The 20,253-nt window shown below is 34.1% G+C and overlaps 3 protein-coding genes across 3 annotated transcripts in view; all 3 read left to right on the forward strand.

Annotated features, from left to right (window-relative positions):
* The window catches only part of pxk (PX domain containing serine/threonine kinase), a 38,639-nt gene extending 36,778 nt beyond the window's left edge, over nt 1–1,861 (forward strand). Inside the window, 1 exon segment of the mRNA XM_073843830.1 lies at nt 354–1,861. Coding sequence (XP_073699931.1) covers nt 354–586 — 233 coding nt within the window. The 3' untranslated portion in view covers nt 587–1,861.
* A 1,558-nt stretch (nt 1,862–3,419) lies between these two features.
* On the forward strand, nt 3,420–9,720 carry pdhb (pyruvate dehydrogenase E1 subunit beta). Its single transcript, XM_073844069.1, has 10 exons — nt 3,420–3,518; nt 3,616–3,675; nt 6,266–6,373; nt 6,457–6,519; nt 6,609–6,644; nt 6,725–7,010; nt 7,088–7,198; nt 8,721–8,812; nt 9,025–9,166; nt 9,290–9,720. The coding sequence occupies exons 1-10, from the start codon at nt 3,483–3,485 to the stop codon at nt 9,433–9,435; spliced, it is 1,080 nt and encodes a 359-aa protein (XP_073700170.1). The 5' UTR covers nt 3,420–3,482; the 3' UTR covers nt 9,436–9,720.
* A 4,525-nt stretch (nt 9,721–14,245) lies between these two features.
* kctd6a (potassium channel tetramerization domain containing 6a) lies at nt 14,246–19,832 on the forward strand. The gene is made up of 3 exons (XM_073844685.1): nt 14,246–14,510; nt 14,838–14,948; nt 18,442–19,832. Exons 2-3 carry the CDS (start codon nt 14,922–14,924, stop codon nt 19,126–19,128), a joined length of 714 nt encoding a protein of 237 aa, XP_073700786.1. The 5' UTR covers nt 14,246–14,510; nt 14,838–14,921; the 3' UTR covers nt 19,129–19,832.
* Nucleotides 19,833–20,253: the final 421 nt, after the last annotated feature.

The following is a 20,253-nucleotide window of genomic DNA, read 5'->3' on the forward strand; positions in this document are numbered from 1 at the left end:
CAGCTTGCGTAGTTTAGACCCAGCTCCCAACCCAACTTTGAGAATAGATTAACGGTGATATTTTTTTATCGCCCGATAAGAGTCTCACGTTAACGCAGCACGTTAACGCCGATAACGGCCCACCACTAATATATATATATCAAAGATATCAAATTATTTGATGTTGACTTTAAATGTTGCCGCTTGTGGTAAGTGTATCATTCCGAACAGCTGTTGCACTTTATCACTTCCTGTTTACATACTACACAGGATTCTGAGTAGTTACATTTCTGTTTAGTTATTTTCGACATAACTAAACCGTCCTAGTTATATTCAAACTGATCCTGACAGACTGTTTTCTCTGATTCCGGCAGGAGCACCTCCAGCACCACCCGTTCTTCTCCCCGCTGCTCCTCCACCTCCTCCTCCCCCTCCCCCTCCCCCTCCCCCTCCTCCTCCTCCTGGGAACGAATCTGTCCCTCCGCCTCTCTCGCCTCCCGGTGCCAACGGCGCAGGCAGGAGCGCCCTCCTCAGCTCCATCCAGTCCTTCAACAAAGGCAAACTGAAAAAATCAGAGACTGTTGACCACAGCGGCCCACGTTTGTGAAAACAACAACAACATCAACGCTTGTCTTTGTTTTAGTGCAATTCGTCCACTCGAAGTCTTTTAGCAAAAGTGAAAAGTGACTGTTTGTACCTGAACTTGTTTGTTTTGTTCGTTTTATTCACAGCCCTGCATTTTTTGTTTTGTTTTGTTTTGTTTAAAGCTGCTCGACGTAACCTAAATAGTTAAGCTTGTACCAGCTCTCATATTTGAAAAAAACTATTTGCGCACTCCTTCGAACGAAAAAAATTCTTTATTTTAAAGTACTGACTTTATTGGTGGAGAATGCGGGCAGCACAATTACTATGAATGAAAGTGTAACTGGATTTTATTGTTGATTCATGAAAGAAGTGACTTTGACTCTGACATTTTAATTCAACGTTGTTATTATGGTTCATTTCTAAGGGTTTGGGATTAAGCTTTTTAAGCGTTTGCCACATTTACCATTGTGCCTACAAAAGCTGAGAGCGTTTGTTCTCTTCGTTTTTTTCCTGCGGAAATTTCGAGCTACGCCGTTCAGATTTTCTTTCAGAACAAAGTAATATTTGCATTCCTGTTCTGCAAGATCACAATCAATATGTTGCACAAATAGTGATATTTATACGACGCGTTTATCATTTACGCCCCTTAACCACATGACCATTGTGATGTCACTTTCGCCGTATTTTTCCCATTGGCTGTTGAAGCCCGGTAGAGAATTCCAGCCAATCAGAGACGAGCAAATGGTGGTAAATGTAAGTGATTTCTTGTTTTGCACACATATAAACTTGTATAATTCATATTCATCGCAGGGTGTTGAAAACCGAATCCATTTGTAATCTAGAGCGATGTACAGTAATGCACAATAGTTAATCTTTTGCGCCATTTGTATATAGATTCATACAGACACTGAAAACATTACAGCTAAATACCGTGATGCGTATTTCCGGCTTTATCGTGGGGGAAGAGTTGAATGATGTTTTCGCTACAGCACTTTACCGCTGAATATTGAGCAGTGGTCTGGAGAAGAAGAAGAAATCTTCTAAAGTTTACACAGAGATTTATGTATGTCCGAGGAATGGAGAAGAATCTACGTGTTTGATAATGAAGAAAATTGCCACTTATTTTCGCCTCTGTACAGTTGCCACAAACGTTGTTAAAAGCACTCAAGGTGAACGTCCTCGAAATGCTACGAAATTGTTTTCCCTGTTCTGAAAAAAAAACTTGTATTGGCAATATTTTAAAAGATTGGTCTTGTGCTTTTAGTTGTGAACCTTGAAGTAAAGACAATGGAACAGATTGTGTGTGGTTTAATTTCTTCTTCAAACTAGCATCAATTAATGATGTATTAATAATTAATAATATTATAATTATTTTAGAATAATAATTATATGTGTAATGATTATATAATATTTATTATTTTATTATTAATAATTATATTGCTCATATATTATATAATAAATTAAGATTATATAATAATTATGTTAATAAATAACATAATTATTATATAATACATTTAATCAAACTAGCATAAATGAATGTATTAATTATAAAAAATATAATTATTAGATATTTATATTTATGTATCTATAATAAATTATGATTCTATTCTAATTATATTATTAATATAATATAATCAAATTATTTATTTGTATTTATAATTATGATAATTATATGATTATTTTATTATTGTGTATATTAATATTATACATTCTATAATAAATTATATAATAAATTATGATTCTATTATATATATTCTATTATAATATATATATTTATATATATATTATAATGAATATTATTAATAAATCATAATCATAATTTATTATAGAATGCATAATATTAATAATAATATTAATATTTAATTGTTTAATATTATGCTTAATTTTTTTTAATTTATTGTTTATTAATGATATATTGTAACTTATTATAATGATTACCAATTAATATATGTACATATCTCATTTGGTTTATAATTATGATGTAAATATAGTTAACAGAACATATACTTTAAATTAGAGTTGTTATATTTTTTTATAATATTAATTTAATGATATGACATTTATTCACTTGTTTAGTAATAATATATATATATATATATATATAATTTTGTAGAATTAGAATGTAAATATTTTACATACTTTTTTCATTCATATATATGTAGATATTCCATGTGGATTTTAATTATGCTGTAATTTAAGATAATATAAACTATAATTAATATTACTATAAGTTTAATATAATAGTTCATTATTATTTTAACTGCTTTATCTTTATTTGCATTCATTAGCTTAATGCTATATTGTAATTTTTAAACTTTTTAATGAAAAAGTATCCGAAATCTTTACATGATCATTTTAAAGTATGATAATGTGCAATATATCATTACTAAACAATTGAATAAATGTAAAGTAAAAAAGTGTATGGATAAAATAATATTATAATAGTATGTTTACAACATAAGTATAATCCAAATGAGATATATACATGCATTAATTGTTGAGAATAATATCTGAAATATTTGCTAGATTTAAAGTAAACTGTACAGATCCTTTTCGTTTATGATTGCATTTTAAAAATGTAGCTAATATTAAATATAGCTTAATATTTTCGTGGTTGCTAGTTTATAATAATCATATAACGTACTTTTTCAAAAATGGTTTTGACATTTTTGAACTCATTGACCCTTTATTATGAAACATTTCAGACATCTGCCTATAAAGCAAAGTAGTATAAAAAGATTTCTCTCTTGCCCTTGGACGCGCAATGACAGTCTGACGGCAACTTCCGCTCTGTCATGATTCCGCTGCACTGATTGGCCTCTGTCACTGTGTTTCCTGTTCGGATTTTACAACGCGCCCCCTGATTGGTCGAAGCCGCTGACATGACAGCCCCGCCTCCAGACAGAGGACAGTGAAACATGGCGTCTCTGAGGTGTTTCCTTCGCTCGGGGAAGGTATTTTTGTGGAAATATGACACATTAGCAACATATTACTATAATAATATTGAGATGACAGTTTTGAGACTGATATGGCGGTGTGTTTGTTTGTCAGAATGCCGTTTCAGCGGTTTTGCGGAGGGAGTTTCACAGGACGCCTCCGGCTGCGGTGCAGGTCAGTGATGCTGCTGCTCTCACCTTCAACAGATGCTGCAGGACACAAAACACTGAAACCAGCTGAAAACACATGTCAGATGTGTCGATTATTAGTGTGTTTGGTCAACCGATTAATACACACAACCGCTAACGAAAACGCTGTGGTAATTAGCATGTTTTAGGTGTGTACTGTGGTAATACCATGGTATTGTGAACGTTTACTTTCGTTGGCAATATTTCATGATTATGCCATAGCTTTACATCATCCTGAAACCATGATTTGGGGACTTCTTTATAAATTTACCATGGTGAAACATGGTATTTTTGCACATTTGCAATTTTTTTTAATTGACATTCTATTTTAATATAACGTACCATAGTAGTGCCGTATTTTTCAGTATGTACCATGATAAAGCCATATTTTTATGTCTCATCATGGTAAAACCTTGGTATTTTGAACATTTGCCATGTTTTAAATGATGTTCTTTTTTAATATACCATGGTAATGCCATATCTTTCCATATGTACCATGATAAAGCCATATTTTTTATGTTCTGTGGTAATGCCTTGGTATTTTGAACATTTACTGTTTTAATTTATGTTCTTTTTAATATACCATGGTAATGCCATATCTTTCCATATGTACCATGGTAAAGCCATATTTTTTATGTTCTGTGGTAATGCCTTGGTATTTTGAACATTTACTGTTTTAATTTATGTTCTTTTTAATATACCATGGTAATGCCATATCTTTCCATATGTACCATGGTAAAGCCATATTTTTTATGTTCTGTGGTAATGCCTTGGTATTTTGAACATTTGCCATGTTTTAAATGATGTTCTTTTTTAATATACCATGGTAATGCCATATCTTTCCATATGTACCATGATAAAGCCATATTTTTTATGTCTCATCATGGTAAAACCTTGGTATTTTGAACATTTACTGTTTTAATTGATGTTCTTTTTTAATATACCATGGTAATGCCATATCTCTCCATATGTACCATGGTAAAGCCATATTTTTATGTCTCATCATGGTAAAACCTTGGTATTTTGAACATTTACTGTTTTAATTTATGTTCTTTTTAATATACCATGGTAATGCCATATCTTTCCATATGTACCATGGTAAAGCCATATTTTTTATGTTCTGTGGTAATGCCTTGGTATTTTGAACATTTACTGTTTTAATTTATGTTCTTTTTAATATACCATGGTAATGCCATATCTTTCCATATGTACCATGGTGAATCCATTTTTTTTTATGTCCAATGGTAATACCTTGGCATTTTAAACATTTACAATGTTTTAATGCACATTCTTTGGGAATATACCATGGTAAAGCCATATTTATGAACATTTGTATTTTGAACATTTGCCTGTTTTTTTTTAATTGACATTATTTGGGCATATACTATGGCAACGCCATATTTTTTTATGTCCCATGGTAATACCTTTGTATTTTGAATTTGGCATGTTTTAATTTACATTTTTTGGCAATATACCATGGGAATGCCATATTTTTCCTTATTTACCATTATAAAGCCATATTTTTATGTCCCATGGTAAAACCTTGGTATTTTAAGCATTTACAGTGTTTTAATGCACATTTTTTGAAAATATTCCACTGTAATGCCATATTTTTCTATATGTACCATGATAAAGCCATATATGTTTTATGTTTGATGGTAATACCTTGTTATTTTGAAAATTTGCCATTGACGCTCTTTTTTTAATATACCATAGTAGTGCCATGTTTTTCCTTGCATAACATGGTAAAGCATATTTTTTTTAATGTACCATAAATATTTTTTATATATCATGATTCATTGACATCTACCTATTTCCCCTCATATACCATAGTGTTACTATGTTTCTATGTACATGTGCTATGGTATTACCATGCTTTTCTTTGCTGTACGATGCATTTACAATGTTTCATGTGAAAATATTATGCCATTGCTGTGTATAATTATTGGCTTATTATTAATGAACGCACTCTTCATTATTTTGTAAATAATCACAGAAATATTTCAGATTTTCTCACAATGTAGTTATTAAAAGTTATATTTTAATAAAATAAAGTTATAAATGGTAATTAATCTAGAATAATTATACATCATATTAATCCTGTGTATTTTCAGATATTTATTTTATGGGATATTGCGGATGTTTCATAACATTTAAAAAAAGTTTAATGGGCAACTGATTGATTTTGGTTTTTATAAATAAAATACTTGAATGCCATAGATTTTCCATAAGGTTTTTTGCCGTTCTAAAAAGCCATGTATAATGATAATATGTTTGTTTTTGGATTTCATTACCATTGTGTTTTGTAAATGTATTGTTTTTCAACATATACATTCATATATAATGGTTTCATGGGAATTTTATAATAATACCATGTTGTTGTTTTTTTCACGTCCTATTGTGTTACTGTGTTTTTTGGACATGTACTATGATATTACCGTGCTATTGGAGTACCATGTACATCTCATAGTATATGAATACAATTATTATTAAGTAACACATTTTATTATTAGACTACTATGTCTTAACATGTGATATATGTATAAGTATTGCATTTTATTGTTGGATTATCACAGGTAACAGTCCGAGATGCCCTCAACCAGGCCATGGATGAGGAGCTGGAGAGGGATGAACGGGTTTTCCTCCTCGGAGAGGAAGTTGCACAGTATGACGGCGCGTATAAGGTCAGATGCGCATATTTTTGTTATATTTTTGTCATCAACAATCCTAAAGAATCTTTTTTGAAGTTGCTTGTGTTGGGTTGCAGGTTAGCAGAGGCCTTTGGAAGAAGTATGGAGACAAACGTATCATTGACACACCAATAACAGAGGTGATAATGACAATAAACTTGTCAAAAAAAATCTTCTAATTGTTGTTGATTGTTATATGTTGAATACAATTTCCTTTTTATCCATGCAGATGGGCTTTGCTGGCATTGCTGTTGGTGCTGCCATGGTGAGATATTCCTGTGGTAACATTGATAAAAGAATGCGAAACTCCATGTTCCCAAACTAACTCATCACATCCTCTTTCAGGCGGGTTTGAGGCCCATTTGTGAATTCATGACCTTCAACTTCTCTATGCAAGCCATTGATCAGGTCATCAACTCTGCCGCCAAGACCTACTACATGTCTGCCGGATTTCAGCCCGTCCCGATTGTGTTTCGTGGACCCAACGGTGCCTCAGCCGGTGTGGCGGCTCAGCATTCCCAGTGCTTCGCTGCCTGGTACGGACACTGTCCTGGACTGAAGGTGGTCAGTCCCTGGAGCGCCGAGGACGCCAAGGGCCTTTTGAAAGCAGCCATCCGTGACGACAACCCTGGTGAGTTCCTCACTGCGTGAAGCTGATGATCACAGGAAGCGAAGGTGGCACTGAATGACATGTCGTGTCTCTTTCAGTGGTGGTTTTGGAGAACGAGCTGATGTACGGTGTGCCGTTTGAGATCTCTGAACAGGCTCAGTCCAAAGACTTTGTCATCCCAATCGGAAAGGCTAAGATTGAAAGACAGGGTGGGTAATGTTTTATAATGTTTGTTTTAGAAGTTATTCTACGTTTAGATTTGTGTAATGTTAAAACATTAAAAATCTGCAAAATGCATAATATAATCCAGTAGCCAAAAATACATTGTATGGGTCAAAATTATTTATTTTTCTTTTATGCCAAAAATCATTAGGATATTAAGTAAAGATTATTAAAATATTATAGTTTATTAAATCTGTTAAATGGAAAAAAAGAAACTTTAAACACTTGTTTCAAAAAAGGTGATTTAAAAATATTTTAAAATGATAATAATGATAAAATTTTTAAACAAATTAACCATGTGTTTTAAATAGGTGATTTGAAATACTTAAATGAATTAAATGTTTAAAAAGTAAAATTAATTACTTTAGTGTTAACCACTTGATTTAAAAAGGCAATTTTTAAATATTTAAAAATAATTTTAATAAAATGTTAAAGTAAAACATGTTTAATAATTTGAACCACTTGTTTTAAAAAGGCTAATACTACTATTACTACTACTAATAATAATAAAATATATACATATAAAATAAATTATTTTAAATAATTGTAAACATTTGTTTTAAAAAGGTGATTTTAAAATATTTTAAAAGAATAATAAAATATTTAAAAGGTAAAATAAATTACTTTAAATAATATTAACCACTTGATTTAAAAAGGCAATTTTTAAATATTAAAAAATGATAATAATGAAATATTTTAAAAGTAAAATATTTTCTTTTAATAATCTGAACCACTTGTTTTAAAAAGGCGATTTTAAAATATCTAATAATAATAAAATATTTAAATATAAAATAAATTATTTTAAATGTAGCCACCTGTTTTAAAAGGCTATTTTGAAATTTAAAAAATTATAATAATTATATATATATATATATATATATATATATATATTATAATTGTAACCACTTGTTTTATAAAGGTAATTTTAAAATAAAGATCATAATAATTATTTAACAAATTAAATCAAGAAATTATTTAAAATCATTTAAACCACTCGTTTTAAAAAGTTGATTTTAAAATATTTAAATAGTAATAATAATATTTAAAAATAAATTAATAATTTAAAATCATTTTAACCACTTGTTCAAAAAAGGGTAATATATTACTGGAAAACGTTCCAAAATAGTTTTTTTTTATAGGACAATAAAATCAATGAATTATTAAAAACTTACTGGCATTTTGGCATTTTGTAAATATTAAGTAATCATGTAATCAATAAAAAAGTAACTAGTCTTGATTGTGAGTATTTTACAACATAATATAATCTAATTACAAGCATTTAATATTTGGAATCTGATTACATAATCCAGATTACATGTAATACATGTAACAACTAAAAAAAAAAACAGCCATATTTTATTCAAAATGTAAAAATATTTACAAATGTATATTTAGTTACAAAGTTTATTATTGGTTTACTGTAGGTTGTATTATTTGAGTGACATTTAATACCCAGCCATTAATTGCTACTGAATTGATCTGCATATTAATATTGTTGGTCTGCTGCAGGAAATCACATCACGCTGGTGTCTCATTCCCGAATGGTCGGTCTGTGTCTCGATGCCGCTGCTGTCTTGGCCAAGGAGGGGATCGAGTGCGAGGTATGACGTCTATTTTTAATGCTGTAATTGTTTTAAACCGTATTTTCAGTTCAGCTGAACTAGACACTTGAGACGCATTTTTAAGGATTCAAAAGAGCTGATCACATTTACATTTGCTTAAAGAACATTAATATAATCTCACATTGATATATACTTATTAATTAGTAACTAAGAAGATCTCAGTTTAATCTGGTTTGTGTTTTTGTTTGTAGGTGGTCAACATGCGCACAATCCGGCCTCTGGATGCAGAAGCCATCGAAACAAGTGTAATGAAAACAAATCATCTCATCACTGTGGAGGGCGGCTGGCCTCAGTTTGGAGTCGGGGCTGAGATTCTGGCCCGGCTTATGGAGGGTATTATTTTTAAACCGTTTTGACTTTCAAAAATATTAGAGAGTGTGTCATTCCAAACATACCCATCGTTGTTTCTTCCTCAGTATGTAGATTTGTTATGTCTTTTTTTGTTTTTAATTCAAGGTCCTGCTTTCAATTACCTCGACGCCCCTGCAGTCCGAGTCACGGGAGTAGATATTCCAATGCCGTACGCCAAGATTTTGGAGGACAACAGCGTACCGCAGATCAAGGACATCATCTTCTCCGTCAAAAAGACTTTGAATGTTTAACATAATAGGTTTGTCTACCAGGACACGTTAATTAGGAAATACTACATGTTCTCTCCCGTTTCTGCATCAATGTTTTGGGGAATTGGCTGTTCTCTTTCATCTTGGGCAGGTCTTTCTGTTACATGGCTCTTCCTTCATTGGCACAATATTCAAAGTTTCCTCGTTTTGACTCCAAAATGAGTTTTTGTCAAGACGGTGACGTTTATTATGGCTATTAACAACCAACCATGTGTATTATGCTGTAAATTCTACTGTAAGCTAAAGTAATAAACTTTTATCACAATGGGTTGTAAGCATGGTTGTGATTTTATTTAATATTTAACATTGTGCAGTATTAAAGTAATATTTAAGTTTTAGGCATAGCCATTTAGATGAGATTGGGGTCCGGTGGGATTAACACCAAAAATTGTTTAAAATGGTTTATATTTACAGTTGCAATCGAAATTATTCAACCCCCTTGACCTGCAAGACATTTTGCTGCAGGGAACACAATTTTGTAAAAGCAACTCAACAAAGGCATCAGTGCACTATTAGAGAAATGTATAAATACACATTTGAGTCATTCTAAAAACGGAAGCTGATGAATAATAAAAAAAAAATCAAATTGTCTCTAAATGTTCATGTTCAAAATTATTCAACCCCTAAAAGTCACATTTTGTGCAGAATCTTTTATTCTTTAAAACCGCCAATAAACGCTGCCTGTAAGTGCTTTGAAGCTTCTGTCACCTCTTTACTGCAATCTTGGCCCATTCCTCTCCTGAAAAAGCTTTGAGATCACTGATAATCTTTGGTTTTCACTTTGCCACTGCTTTCTTCAAATTCAACCAAATGTTTTCAATGAAAATTAAACCTGGAGACTGAACAGGCCACTCAAGTACTTTCCATAACTGATCCCTGAACTGAGCATAAATAAATTTTGGATGTATACTTTGGGATGACAGTCCTGCAGAAAAGTCCATTGATCATCAGCTTCAGTCTTTGCACTAAAGGCATCACAATTCTTGCCAAAATGGCCTGATACTTCAAAGAATCCATGATGTCCTTCATACGGTCATGATTTCCACTTACTGCGACAATAAAACACCCCTCGAACAGTACTGGTCCACCTCAAAGTCTGACGATGAAGATGGTGTTCTTCTGCTCATAAGCTCTGCCTTTTTTGCACCAGACATACCACTGATCCATAGGTCCAAAAAGTTCCAGTTTGGTCAGATCACTCTATAAAACATTCTTGCAGAACTCCTCATGTCTATCTAAATTAATTTTAAACATGTTCATGTCAGCCTTTTTGTTCTTCTTGGTCAAGAGTGGTATTCGTCAAGATGTCTCAACACGAAGGCCATAATTGTCTAGGGTTCTTCTTATACACTGCATTGAAATGTTTCTCCTCCTGTCGTTGGGTCATCTTACAACTCTTTGGTTGTACATTGCAGGTTTTTCCTCAGTTGTTCTGATCAAACATTTTATGATATTGTGCTTTTTTGTTCAACACCTTCAAAGGTTTTCTGGTACAACACACTTTAAACTAACGAATACGGCTGCCAGCTGTGTCTCTAGGAACCTTTAATGCCTTGGAAATCTTCATATAGCCTTATTTTCTAAAGTAATAAAATTATTTATTCTCTGTAGCGTCTCTACAGCTTTTGTGAGAGCTCTTTTGACTTTGTCATATTAGCCACTAAAACCTTAGCATATGCATGGGCTAACTGTATGTATGTGTAACAGCACAAGCTAATTCTGTTTTCTAATAGAGTTTCTAAAGGCTTAATTATGTTTTAGGACAATTTTGTTCCCCACCATACAAATAAGAGAATAAAAAAACAGCAATGTTAAACAGGGGTTGAATAATTATGACATAGCTGTGTTATTAAAAAATCCGGAAACTCAAAAATATTACATTACATGTTGACATTATCACTTTTAATATGCCAGTAATTGGTTATAGATGCAATTTTTTTTAAGTCCTGGATCTTCAGAAAAGCTTGTATTTGTAAACTACTGCAGTCTCTGGAGGGTTGAATAATTTTGATTGCAACTGTATACAGTTTTGTAAAGTTATATATTGCCTACGTATAATAATAAATAAAAATAAGCAGTAATTATAATAAAAAGCACTCAGTCCAATAACATATTCCAGTCTTTTGCCTGACCTTTTTCAGACGTTTGTTTTGTGTAAATACAGCTGAAGTCAAAAGTTTACCTACACCTTGTGAAATCTGCAAAATGTTACATAAAAGATTACATATAGTCCACAAAAGAACATGATAGTTGAATTTATAAAAACTGTGTTGTGTCATGAATGATCCACAGCTGTTTTTTTTTTTTTTTTTTTGTGTTATAGTTGTTCAACTGCCCGCTGTTCTTCAGAAAAACCCTTCAGGTCTCAAATTCTTTGGTTTTTCTGCATTTTTGTGTATGATTTTGAGATCCATCTTTTTCACACTGTGGATAACTAAGGGACTCATATGCAACTATTACAGAAGGTTCAAACTCACTTATGCTCCAGAAGGAAAAACCATGCATTAAAGGAGAACTCCGGTGTGATTTTGACCTAAAGTGTATTGAATCATGATACCGAGTGTAAACGTACCTTGCATATCTCATCTCGTCTTGTCCACTGCTGTCCGAAATCTGGGGTCAGTTAGCCGATGCTCACAACAGCTTGTCAATGAAAGTCAATCGGGCATCGAAGGAGCCATGTAAATAAATCACTGTTTTACGCCATTTAGGAGGCACAAAGTAGCTCCACACTTCATCGGTAGACTTCCAAGGGCCCTGACATTTAAAACGAGACATTGAGAACTTAGAAAAAGCACCGGTAGTTTATTTACAAGTAGATTTATACAGACAGTAACCGCAAGAAGTTTAGCGGCCGCCGCCATCTTAAATGTAGTCACGATAAGTCGAGTGTCGATCACCAAGGAAACTACAACCTGATACGTTGATAAGCTGATAAATTCCTTGGTGATCGACACTCGATTTATCGTGACTACATTTAAGATGGCGGCGACTGCTCTGTTCCTGGTGGAAGATGTCTGTATAAATCTACTTGTAAATAAACTACCGGTGCTTTTTCTAAGTTCTCAATGTCTCGTTTTAAATGTCAGGGCCCTTGGAAGTCTACCAATGAAGTGTGGAGCTACTTTGTGCCTCGTAAATGGCGTAAAACAGTGATTTATTTACATGGCTCCTTCGATGCCCGATTGACTTTCATTGACAAGCTGTTGTGAGCATCGGCTAACTGACCCCAGATTTCGGACAGCAGTGGACAAGACGAGATGAGATATGCAAGGTACGTTTACACTCGGTATCATGATTCAATACACTTTAGGTCAAAATCACACCGGACTTCTCCTTTAAGAGTCAGGGGTGTAAACTTCTGAACAGAATGAGGATGTGCACTTTTTTCTTATTTTGCCAAACTGTTATATATTTTTTTTGATTTAGTACTGCCTATCAGAAGCTACAGAAGATACGTACATGTTTCCCAGAAGACAAAATAAGTTAAATTTACCCTGATCTTTAAATTCCAAAAGTTCATCCTCGGCTTATGAATTGTTTCCTTCTGAAGCATTGTTTCCATTAGCCTTTAAATTGCGCAAATTGAAATTGCGAATTGAAAATGTGTCTCCTATAACTCCCATATATCGCAAAAAAAGTTTTTACGATCTCATGAGGTGGTTTTTCAGGTAATTCAAAAAAGGAATATTTCGCAAAACAGCACACGCGATTAAATATAGCTAAAATCCAACAAAAATCCATTGCCATGACTTAGAGGAAAAATATGTTTTAGTCGCATAACATCGGTTAATGGAAACGCCGTCATTTCGCAATACTTTTTAATCGACATGTATAAAAAATCGCCAAAGTTTTGCGCAAATCTTTAATAGAAACGCGCCTAGTGAGCGTTTGAACCTAACGCAATAGTTGCATATGAGTCCCTCAGTTGTCCTCAGTGTGAAAAGATGGATCTCAGAATCATACAGTCATTGTTGGAAAGGGTTCAAATAAACAAAAATGCTGGAAAATCTAAGAATTTGTGGGACAGCGGGCAGTTTAACTTAACAGGTAACAACACAGTATTAAGAATCAACTGTATGTTAACTTTTTTTTATAAATTCAACTATTATTTTCTCTTGTGGACTGTATGTACATGTCTTATATGTGAAATATCTTATTCAGGTCAGTGTTAAGTAAAAAAAAAATCACATGCTTTTTGGTAAAATAATTAACATTTTGCAGATTCTCCAAGGTGTATGTAAACTTTTGACTGTATATCTAGAGTCTAGACGTATAAGAGCAGTGTCAGTCCATGTGATTGTAACGATTTTAGTCTTATTAAAGCATTTATAGTGAATATTACGGCAGTTGAGGTAAAGGTTGATGATCGTTTTCACAGAAATGTAATGGTTTATATCCATTTCACTCATTGAATTCAGAGCTTAAACGTGTAACCATATTCATGATAGATTTTACATAATATACGATATTAAAATAAAAAAAAGTATTTATAAAACGCGTTTAAAAAGCACAAATAAATGATAAAGACGTAAAAGACGAAAGAGAACACATTGAAATCTGTTCGTTGAAATAAAAACGAACAACTCTGACCAAACAAACGCCTATTAATACAAATACATTACACTAGTCAGGATCATATTGAACTTACCAGTATGAGTTGTGCTGCTTTGATTCACGTTAGGTGTTTTAAGATGAACGTTACAAATTCAGATTTAGCCAGGGCGGGAATTTGTCTAACGGGCGTGGCTTGAGTCGTGGGTGTGTCATTTCCGCTCATCCCATACTGATGTCCCTCATCTGTCCTGCTCTGTGTGAATCCACAACATAAACACCACCGCTATTTTACAGACTTTGCTGAGGCAGACGAGTCACTTTTGAACATAAGGCGTTCAAAATGCTCTTGAATTTGAGAACAATTATTAAAAGCCCCTGAGGAAAACGTAGTATTCCTGTTTAAACCATCCGTCCTCCATATTCCCGATGCTTTGGACGAGAGGAAACAACTGAAGTCCATCGGACGAGGAGGAGAGACTAAATCCCTGATTTGCAACGAGGTAATATAAGCAATCTGTATTTATTTTTTTATGTTTCGCGGTTGATTGTTGATTACGCACTTTGTGTAATTGCAGTCGCTATAAATTATGCGCATATTGCATCATTGTCAATTATTTTATCAGTATCGAAAAATCGCTGCTAGTTCCGTTTATGTTGTTCTTGTTTGTTTCTCAGACGTTGCAAAAAATGTCCTGGGATGCAGGGAAACCTTTAGGTGTTCTTTACATGCGTCATTCATTTCACCATTAATGTTCCCATGCTGATTTCATCACTCACACACTTGAATATGATGTCTAAACTGTAAAGTATTGTGTGTATTTCTTTAGTTTGCTGTAGGTGAAGTGTTTATACCACATAAAAGCTGCAGAGAGCGTCATTCATCGCATCACTGAAGAGGAACAATTGGCCACATGGAGAATGGAGACTGGACACACATGGTAAATAGACATGGATAGAATAAAGGAGCAGTTTTAATCCAAAACCGTTCTACAAGTGAAAACAGAATAATGTGCAAAACAAGAAAAAAATATATATTTTGTTAAAAAAAAATATGTTAAAGGAGTAGTTCACTTTCAGAACAAACATTTAGATATAATGTTTTCCCCCTCCTGTCATCCAAGATGTTCATGTCTTTCTTTCTTCAGTCGAAAGGAAATTGGTTTTTTGAGTAAAACATTTCAGGATTTCTCTCCATATAATGGACTTCTATGGTGCCTCCGAGTTTGAACGTCAAAAATTCAGTTAAAATGCCGTTTCATAGGGCTCTAAATGATCCCAGCCCAGGAAGAATGGTCTTATCTAGCAAAACGATGGCTTATTTTCTAAAAACATTTACAACTTATATAATTCTTAATCTCAAACTCTTGTCTTGCCAAGCTAGAAAAGATGAGCATATGAGGTTAAAAAGTATATAAATTGTAATTTTTTTTTTTTTTTAGTAAATAACCCATCGTTTTGGTAGGTAAGACCCTTTTTCCTCGGCTTGGATCATTTAGAGCCCTTTGAAACTGCATTTTGGAAGTTCAAACTCGGGGGCACCATAGAAGTCCATTATATGGAGAGAAATCCTGAAATGACTCAAAAAAAACAAACAAAAAAAACAATTTCCTTTCGACTGAAGAAAGAAAGACATGAACATCTTGGATGACAAGGGGGTGAGTACATTATCTGTACATTTTTGTTCTGAAAGTGAACTACTCCTTTAAGATAAGCCTTTTGTTTGGGTGGTTGCATATGGAGTATTTTCACGACGTCATCAATTGGCCATATTGGCGGCACTGAATGTAAACAATACCTCTGAACCGGATCAAACTGATTGATTAGTGATTCTGAAAATGATCAATTGTTGTCATGTTTTGGTCTGTACTAATCGGTCGGAACATTTGGAGTACTATAGACTGCTAAAAGTTATAACAAATCAAGAAGAAGATTGCAAAAACTATCTGAGGAACAAAATGCGTTTGTGGTTGGCCAAACTGAACCAGGATTTCCAGGGCAAGAATCTTGACAACATTTGTGTTTGTTCTTATCATTTTCAGTCAGGTAGGTGAAATATTACGGAAATATCTTAATTAATACTGATCGGACGTATCTTTTCCTCCTATTAACTTTAGTTAGTCAAAATAGTGCGCCCTTTCTTGCTTACTAAGTTTTCTGATTTAGCTGCTTCCACATGTTTTTATTGTGGTTTAGACAGCATAAATTAGCAGAACATGGGCTATTGGTACTTTTTAGGACATTGGGTGCGTCTCAATCAGCTCCCTAGTTCAGTAGTCAGGGCAGCTTTATAAATATAGGCCTAATGACACAATAAAAGATTTCAAAGTTTTGACATTTTTTGTATTTCAAAACAAACACATTTCTAGACAGGTAGTGAACACATTAGAACATTTATGGGTTTTAAACGAATAAAAATAATACCAAAAAGAAATTGGTTTTGCCTGTTGTTGATGAATTCCAGCGGTGACATTCTACAATGTTGTCCGTTGACGTGGTATATAGTCATGTCGCTGGTAATTGAGTAATCACTGTCCCAATGTACAGTGAGCTAGGGTAATTACTAGTGACTAAATTTGTGTACACAAAACTGATTCATGAGGTTGGGAGCTAGGTTGAGATTGAGACACACCCATTGTTAAGTGGTTGCTGAGGTGTTCTGGGTAGTTAGATGAGGTGTTACAGTTGTTTGCCACTTTAAAAACAGGACCTCCAATAATTCAATAAGGAAATGAAAACAAGCTTGAAAGGACAGCCATTTTGTCAACCTGGTGGTCCATTTTGTTTAAGTGCAAGGATTTATAAAGAACTCAATAAATCTCATGTGCTGTTTACCATACTTCTGTTGGGAAGCTCAGTTTACTATACTAGAGTTTTCATAGAAACCAGTATTCCTTAGGATATTGTAAATGGAGCTGAACACAGCAAATGTTGTTTTCAAGTCTGAATGCCAGCAAGTCTTCCATGATCAACCAGCCTTGGTAGAAAAACCAAGCTGGTAGACATTTTGCGGGGAACAACTTGGTTTGATGGTCCATCAACAAGAACAGCACCAAATCAATAGATATACATGGCGATTTGTGTTGGTCTAAATTGGTCTTTCATATTAGTACAAGTACCATCCTGACATTCTCAGCAGGTACAAAATGCATTTTTAAGACTTATGGCTTGATATAACATAAATGCCGTCTCTTACTGAAATATGTACTAGAAAACCAATGAAAGATTTACTTAATTTAAAAAATCCACAGTTTTATACATATTATGCACCATTATTTCAATGTTCAAACGGTTGCACTCGGTGAGCTACTGGCGCTTATTATTCACTGCTTTTCTAGCGATAAGAAAAGGAGATAAGAATGGGGAGATGCCTGTGGATGAATAAAAATTCCTAAAGACGTGCGTCTTTGTTCTCCCCACTTTAGCTCTGATGCCTTTGAGGCTTTTAGTAGACCACAGCGACTGAAAGAGCTTACAAATGACGGAGACAAGATGCGCTAGATGCCATTCTGGCAGGATGTAAACATGCTGATGCTTGTCATGACGCCGCGGCCATTGAATCAGTTTCTTAGCATTCACTCGATACACAGGGGCGTTTAGACTACTTATGGGAAAAAATTGATGGTATGGCATTAGGTTTATGAGCCTACACTCTTTAAGTAGCTGTGGGCATCATATCAAAATTTTGATTCTGAGTTGTGGTAAAAATACCAACAGATTGCACGAGTAGCTTACCGAATACGACCATTTTAAGTCATTGAAATAATGGTGCCCTGCATACTCCAAAATATGTATAAAACAATGTGGATTTTTTAAATAACGTAAATCTTTCATGGGTTTTCTACTACATGTTCCATAAATGTTTGTTACAAAGCTGTTGTTATGCATATGCTAGGGTGTTCTGGGAAGTTTCTAGGTCATTATTAAATGGATGTTTACCACCTTAAGAACAGGACCTCCAATGATTTAAAAAGGAATTGAAAACAAGCATGGAGCGTCAGCCATTTTGTCTTATCTTAGTGGTCCATTTTGTCTGAGAACAAGGTTTTATCAAGAACATGGTTGAATTTCAATCTCGTGGTGATTTAAGACATACAATCCATACTTCCTGAAGCTCAGTTTACCATACTAGAGTTTCTATAGAAACCAGTGTTCCTAAGGGTATTGTCAATACTGCTGAAAGCAGAAAATGTTGTTTTCAAGGCTGGCCCCCCCAAAAAAAATCTTCCTTGGTCAACCAGTATACTAGAAAAACTAAGTCAGTTGAAGTTCTGCTGGAAAACAACATTTGAAGGTCACCAACTAGAACAGCACCATATCAATCATTGTGTCTTTTCGGCAGGAAATGTTTTTTGTATCAGTACAAGTACCATCTTGACATTCTCAGCAGGAGCAAAATCCATGTTATGTTTATGTTCTTCTTTTCTTTTTTAGATGATGGATACGGTTACCCTAAACGTTGGCGGCCATTTGTACACCACGTCGCTCTCCACCCTCCAACGTTATCCAGACTCAATGTTGGGCGCCATGTTTCGTGGTGACTTTCCCACCACACGAGACGCCCAGGGCAACTATTTCATAGATCGAGACGGTCCTCTATTCCGTTACATCTTGAACTTTTTACGAACTTCGAAACTAACACTACCATGTGACTTCAAAGAAACAGAGCTCCTCCGGAAGGAAGCAGACTTCTACCAAATCGAGCCCTTGATCCAGAGTTTAGGAGACAACAAACCTCTTTATCCTTTGGACACTTTTGAGCAAGTGGTAGAACTTTCAAGTACTCGTAAGCTGTCCAAGTACTCAAACCCAGTAGCAGTCATTATCACCCAACTCACCATCACCACCAAAGTTCATGCGCTGCTTGAAGGCATCTCCAACAACTTCACCAGGTGGAATAAACACATGATGGACACTAGAGACTTTCAAGTGTCCTTTACGTTTGGACCATGTGACTACCACCAGGAGGTGTCCCTTCGGGTGCATCTGGTGGAGTACATCTCCAAGCAAGGCTTCACGATTCGCAACACGCGGGTGCATCACATGAGTGAACGCGCAAATGAAAACACGGTAGAACATCATTGGACGTTTTGTAGAGTTGCGCAGAAGGTTGAGGATTGATTGGTGATACATTCATGACTGAACATTAACCACATTTATTGGTTAAATTCTGAGCAACTTGAGCAGTTACAAGTTTAACAAAGACGTGAGTGATTTTTAATAGTTGCGACCTTGTAATTAACCAGAACGCACCACATCTCCACTGCAAATCACAATGAAAATGTTTTCTGTTGTATGTATTTGGGCAAACTTTGGTCCTATCATGTTTTATGCATCTTCTCACCCACTTTAGATGTTTATCAACGAAAGGAACCAATGCCATCTCACAACCAATTTGTACATATTTTGCTAATGCATATGAATTTGTATGACCTCAGTCATACAGTTTTGTATGATTTGTCTAGACCCAAGTGACGAAGTGTTTCATTTGAACAAATTCACACGAGTTGGGGATCTCGTTAAATATGTACGATTTAGCAAAAAAAAGATCTGGCTGAAGGAACCCAAATAATTTCTAGAACTAATATATACCTCATATACCTTTCCTAATTGTTATCTATTTATGCAACCTTTAAATCTGAAATTTCTAATATATATTGCATCAGTGTTAAATATACAGTATTCTGTTGTATTCCTGCAGATATTTTGTCTTGTGATCGAGTCCATAAACTGTCAGTGGTTTGCATGATTCTGTGGTATCTGCACTATTATTTATTCACTCATACTTCCCCCCTTTGAGATGCATAAACATGATGCAATCAGCACATTGCGCAATGTTTTAGGACTCAAAGATCTGAGCAAAAAGAATCTCTTATGACCAGCTTTTAGACTAGACCAAATTTTTGAGTAATGTCTCATTTAAAATTCATTTTGGTCTCAAACTGTCCAATTTTAAGGGAAAAAAAAGATCTCAGAGTTAATATATAATAATTGTGACTTAACTTTCAATTGTGTTCAGCTGAATTCTGAAAAAAAAAATAGGATTGTGAGTTTATATCTCGGAGTTCTGACTTTATTTCTCAGAATCATGCGTTTGTCTCACAATTCAGATTATTTAACTCACAATTGCAAATTTAATTATAATAAAAAAGGTCAGAATTGCGAGTTTATCTCGAAATTCTAACATTATAACTCGCAATCAAATTGATATCATGCAATTCTAAAAAAAAGTCAGAATTGCACGTT

The sequence above is a fragment of the Garra rufa genome, chromosome 7 (genome assembly GCF_049309525.1).
Source record: "Garra rufa chromosome 7, GarRuf1.0, whole genome shotgun sequence".
In the NCBI taxonomy this organism is placed as follows: domain Eukaryota; kingdom Metazoa; phylum Chordata; class Actinopteri; order Cypriniformes; family Cyprinidae; genus Garra; species Garra rufa.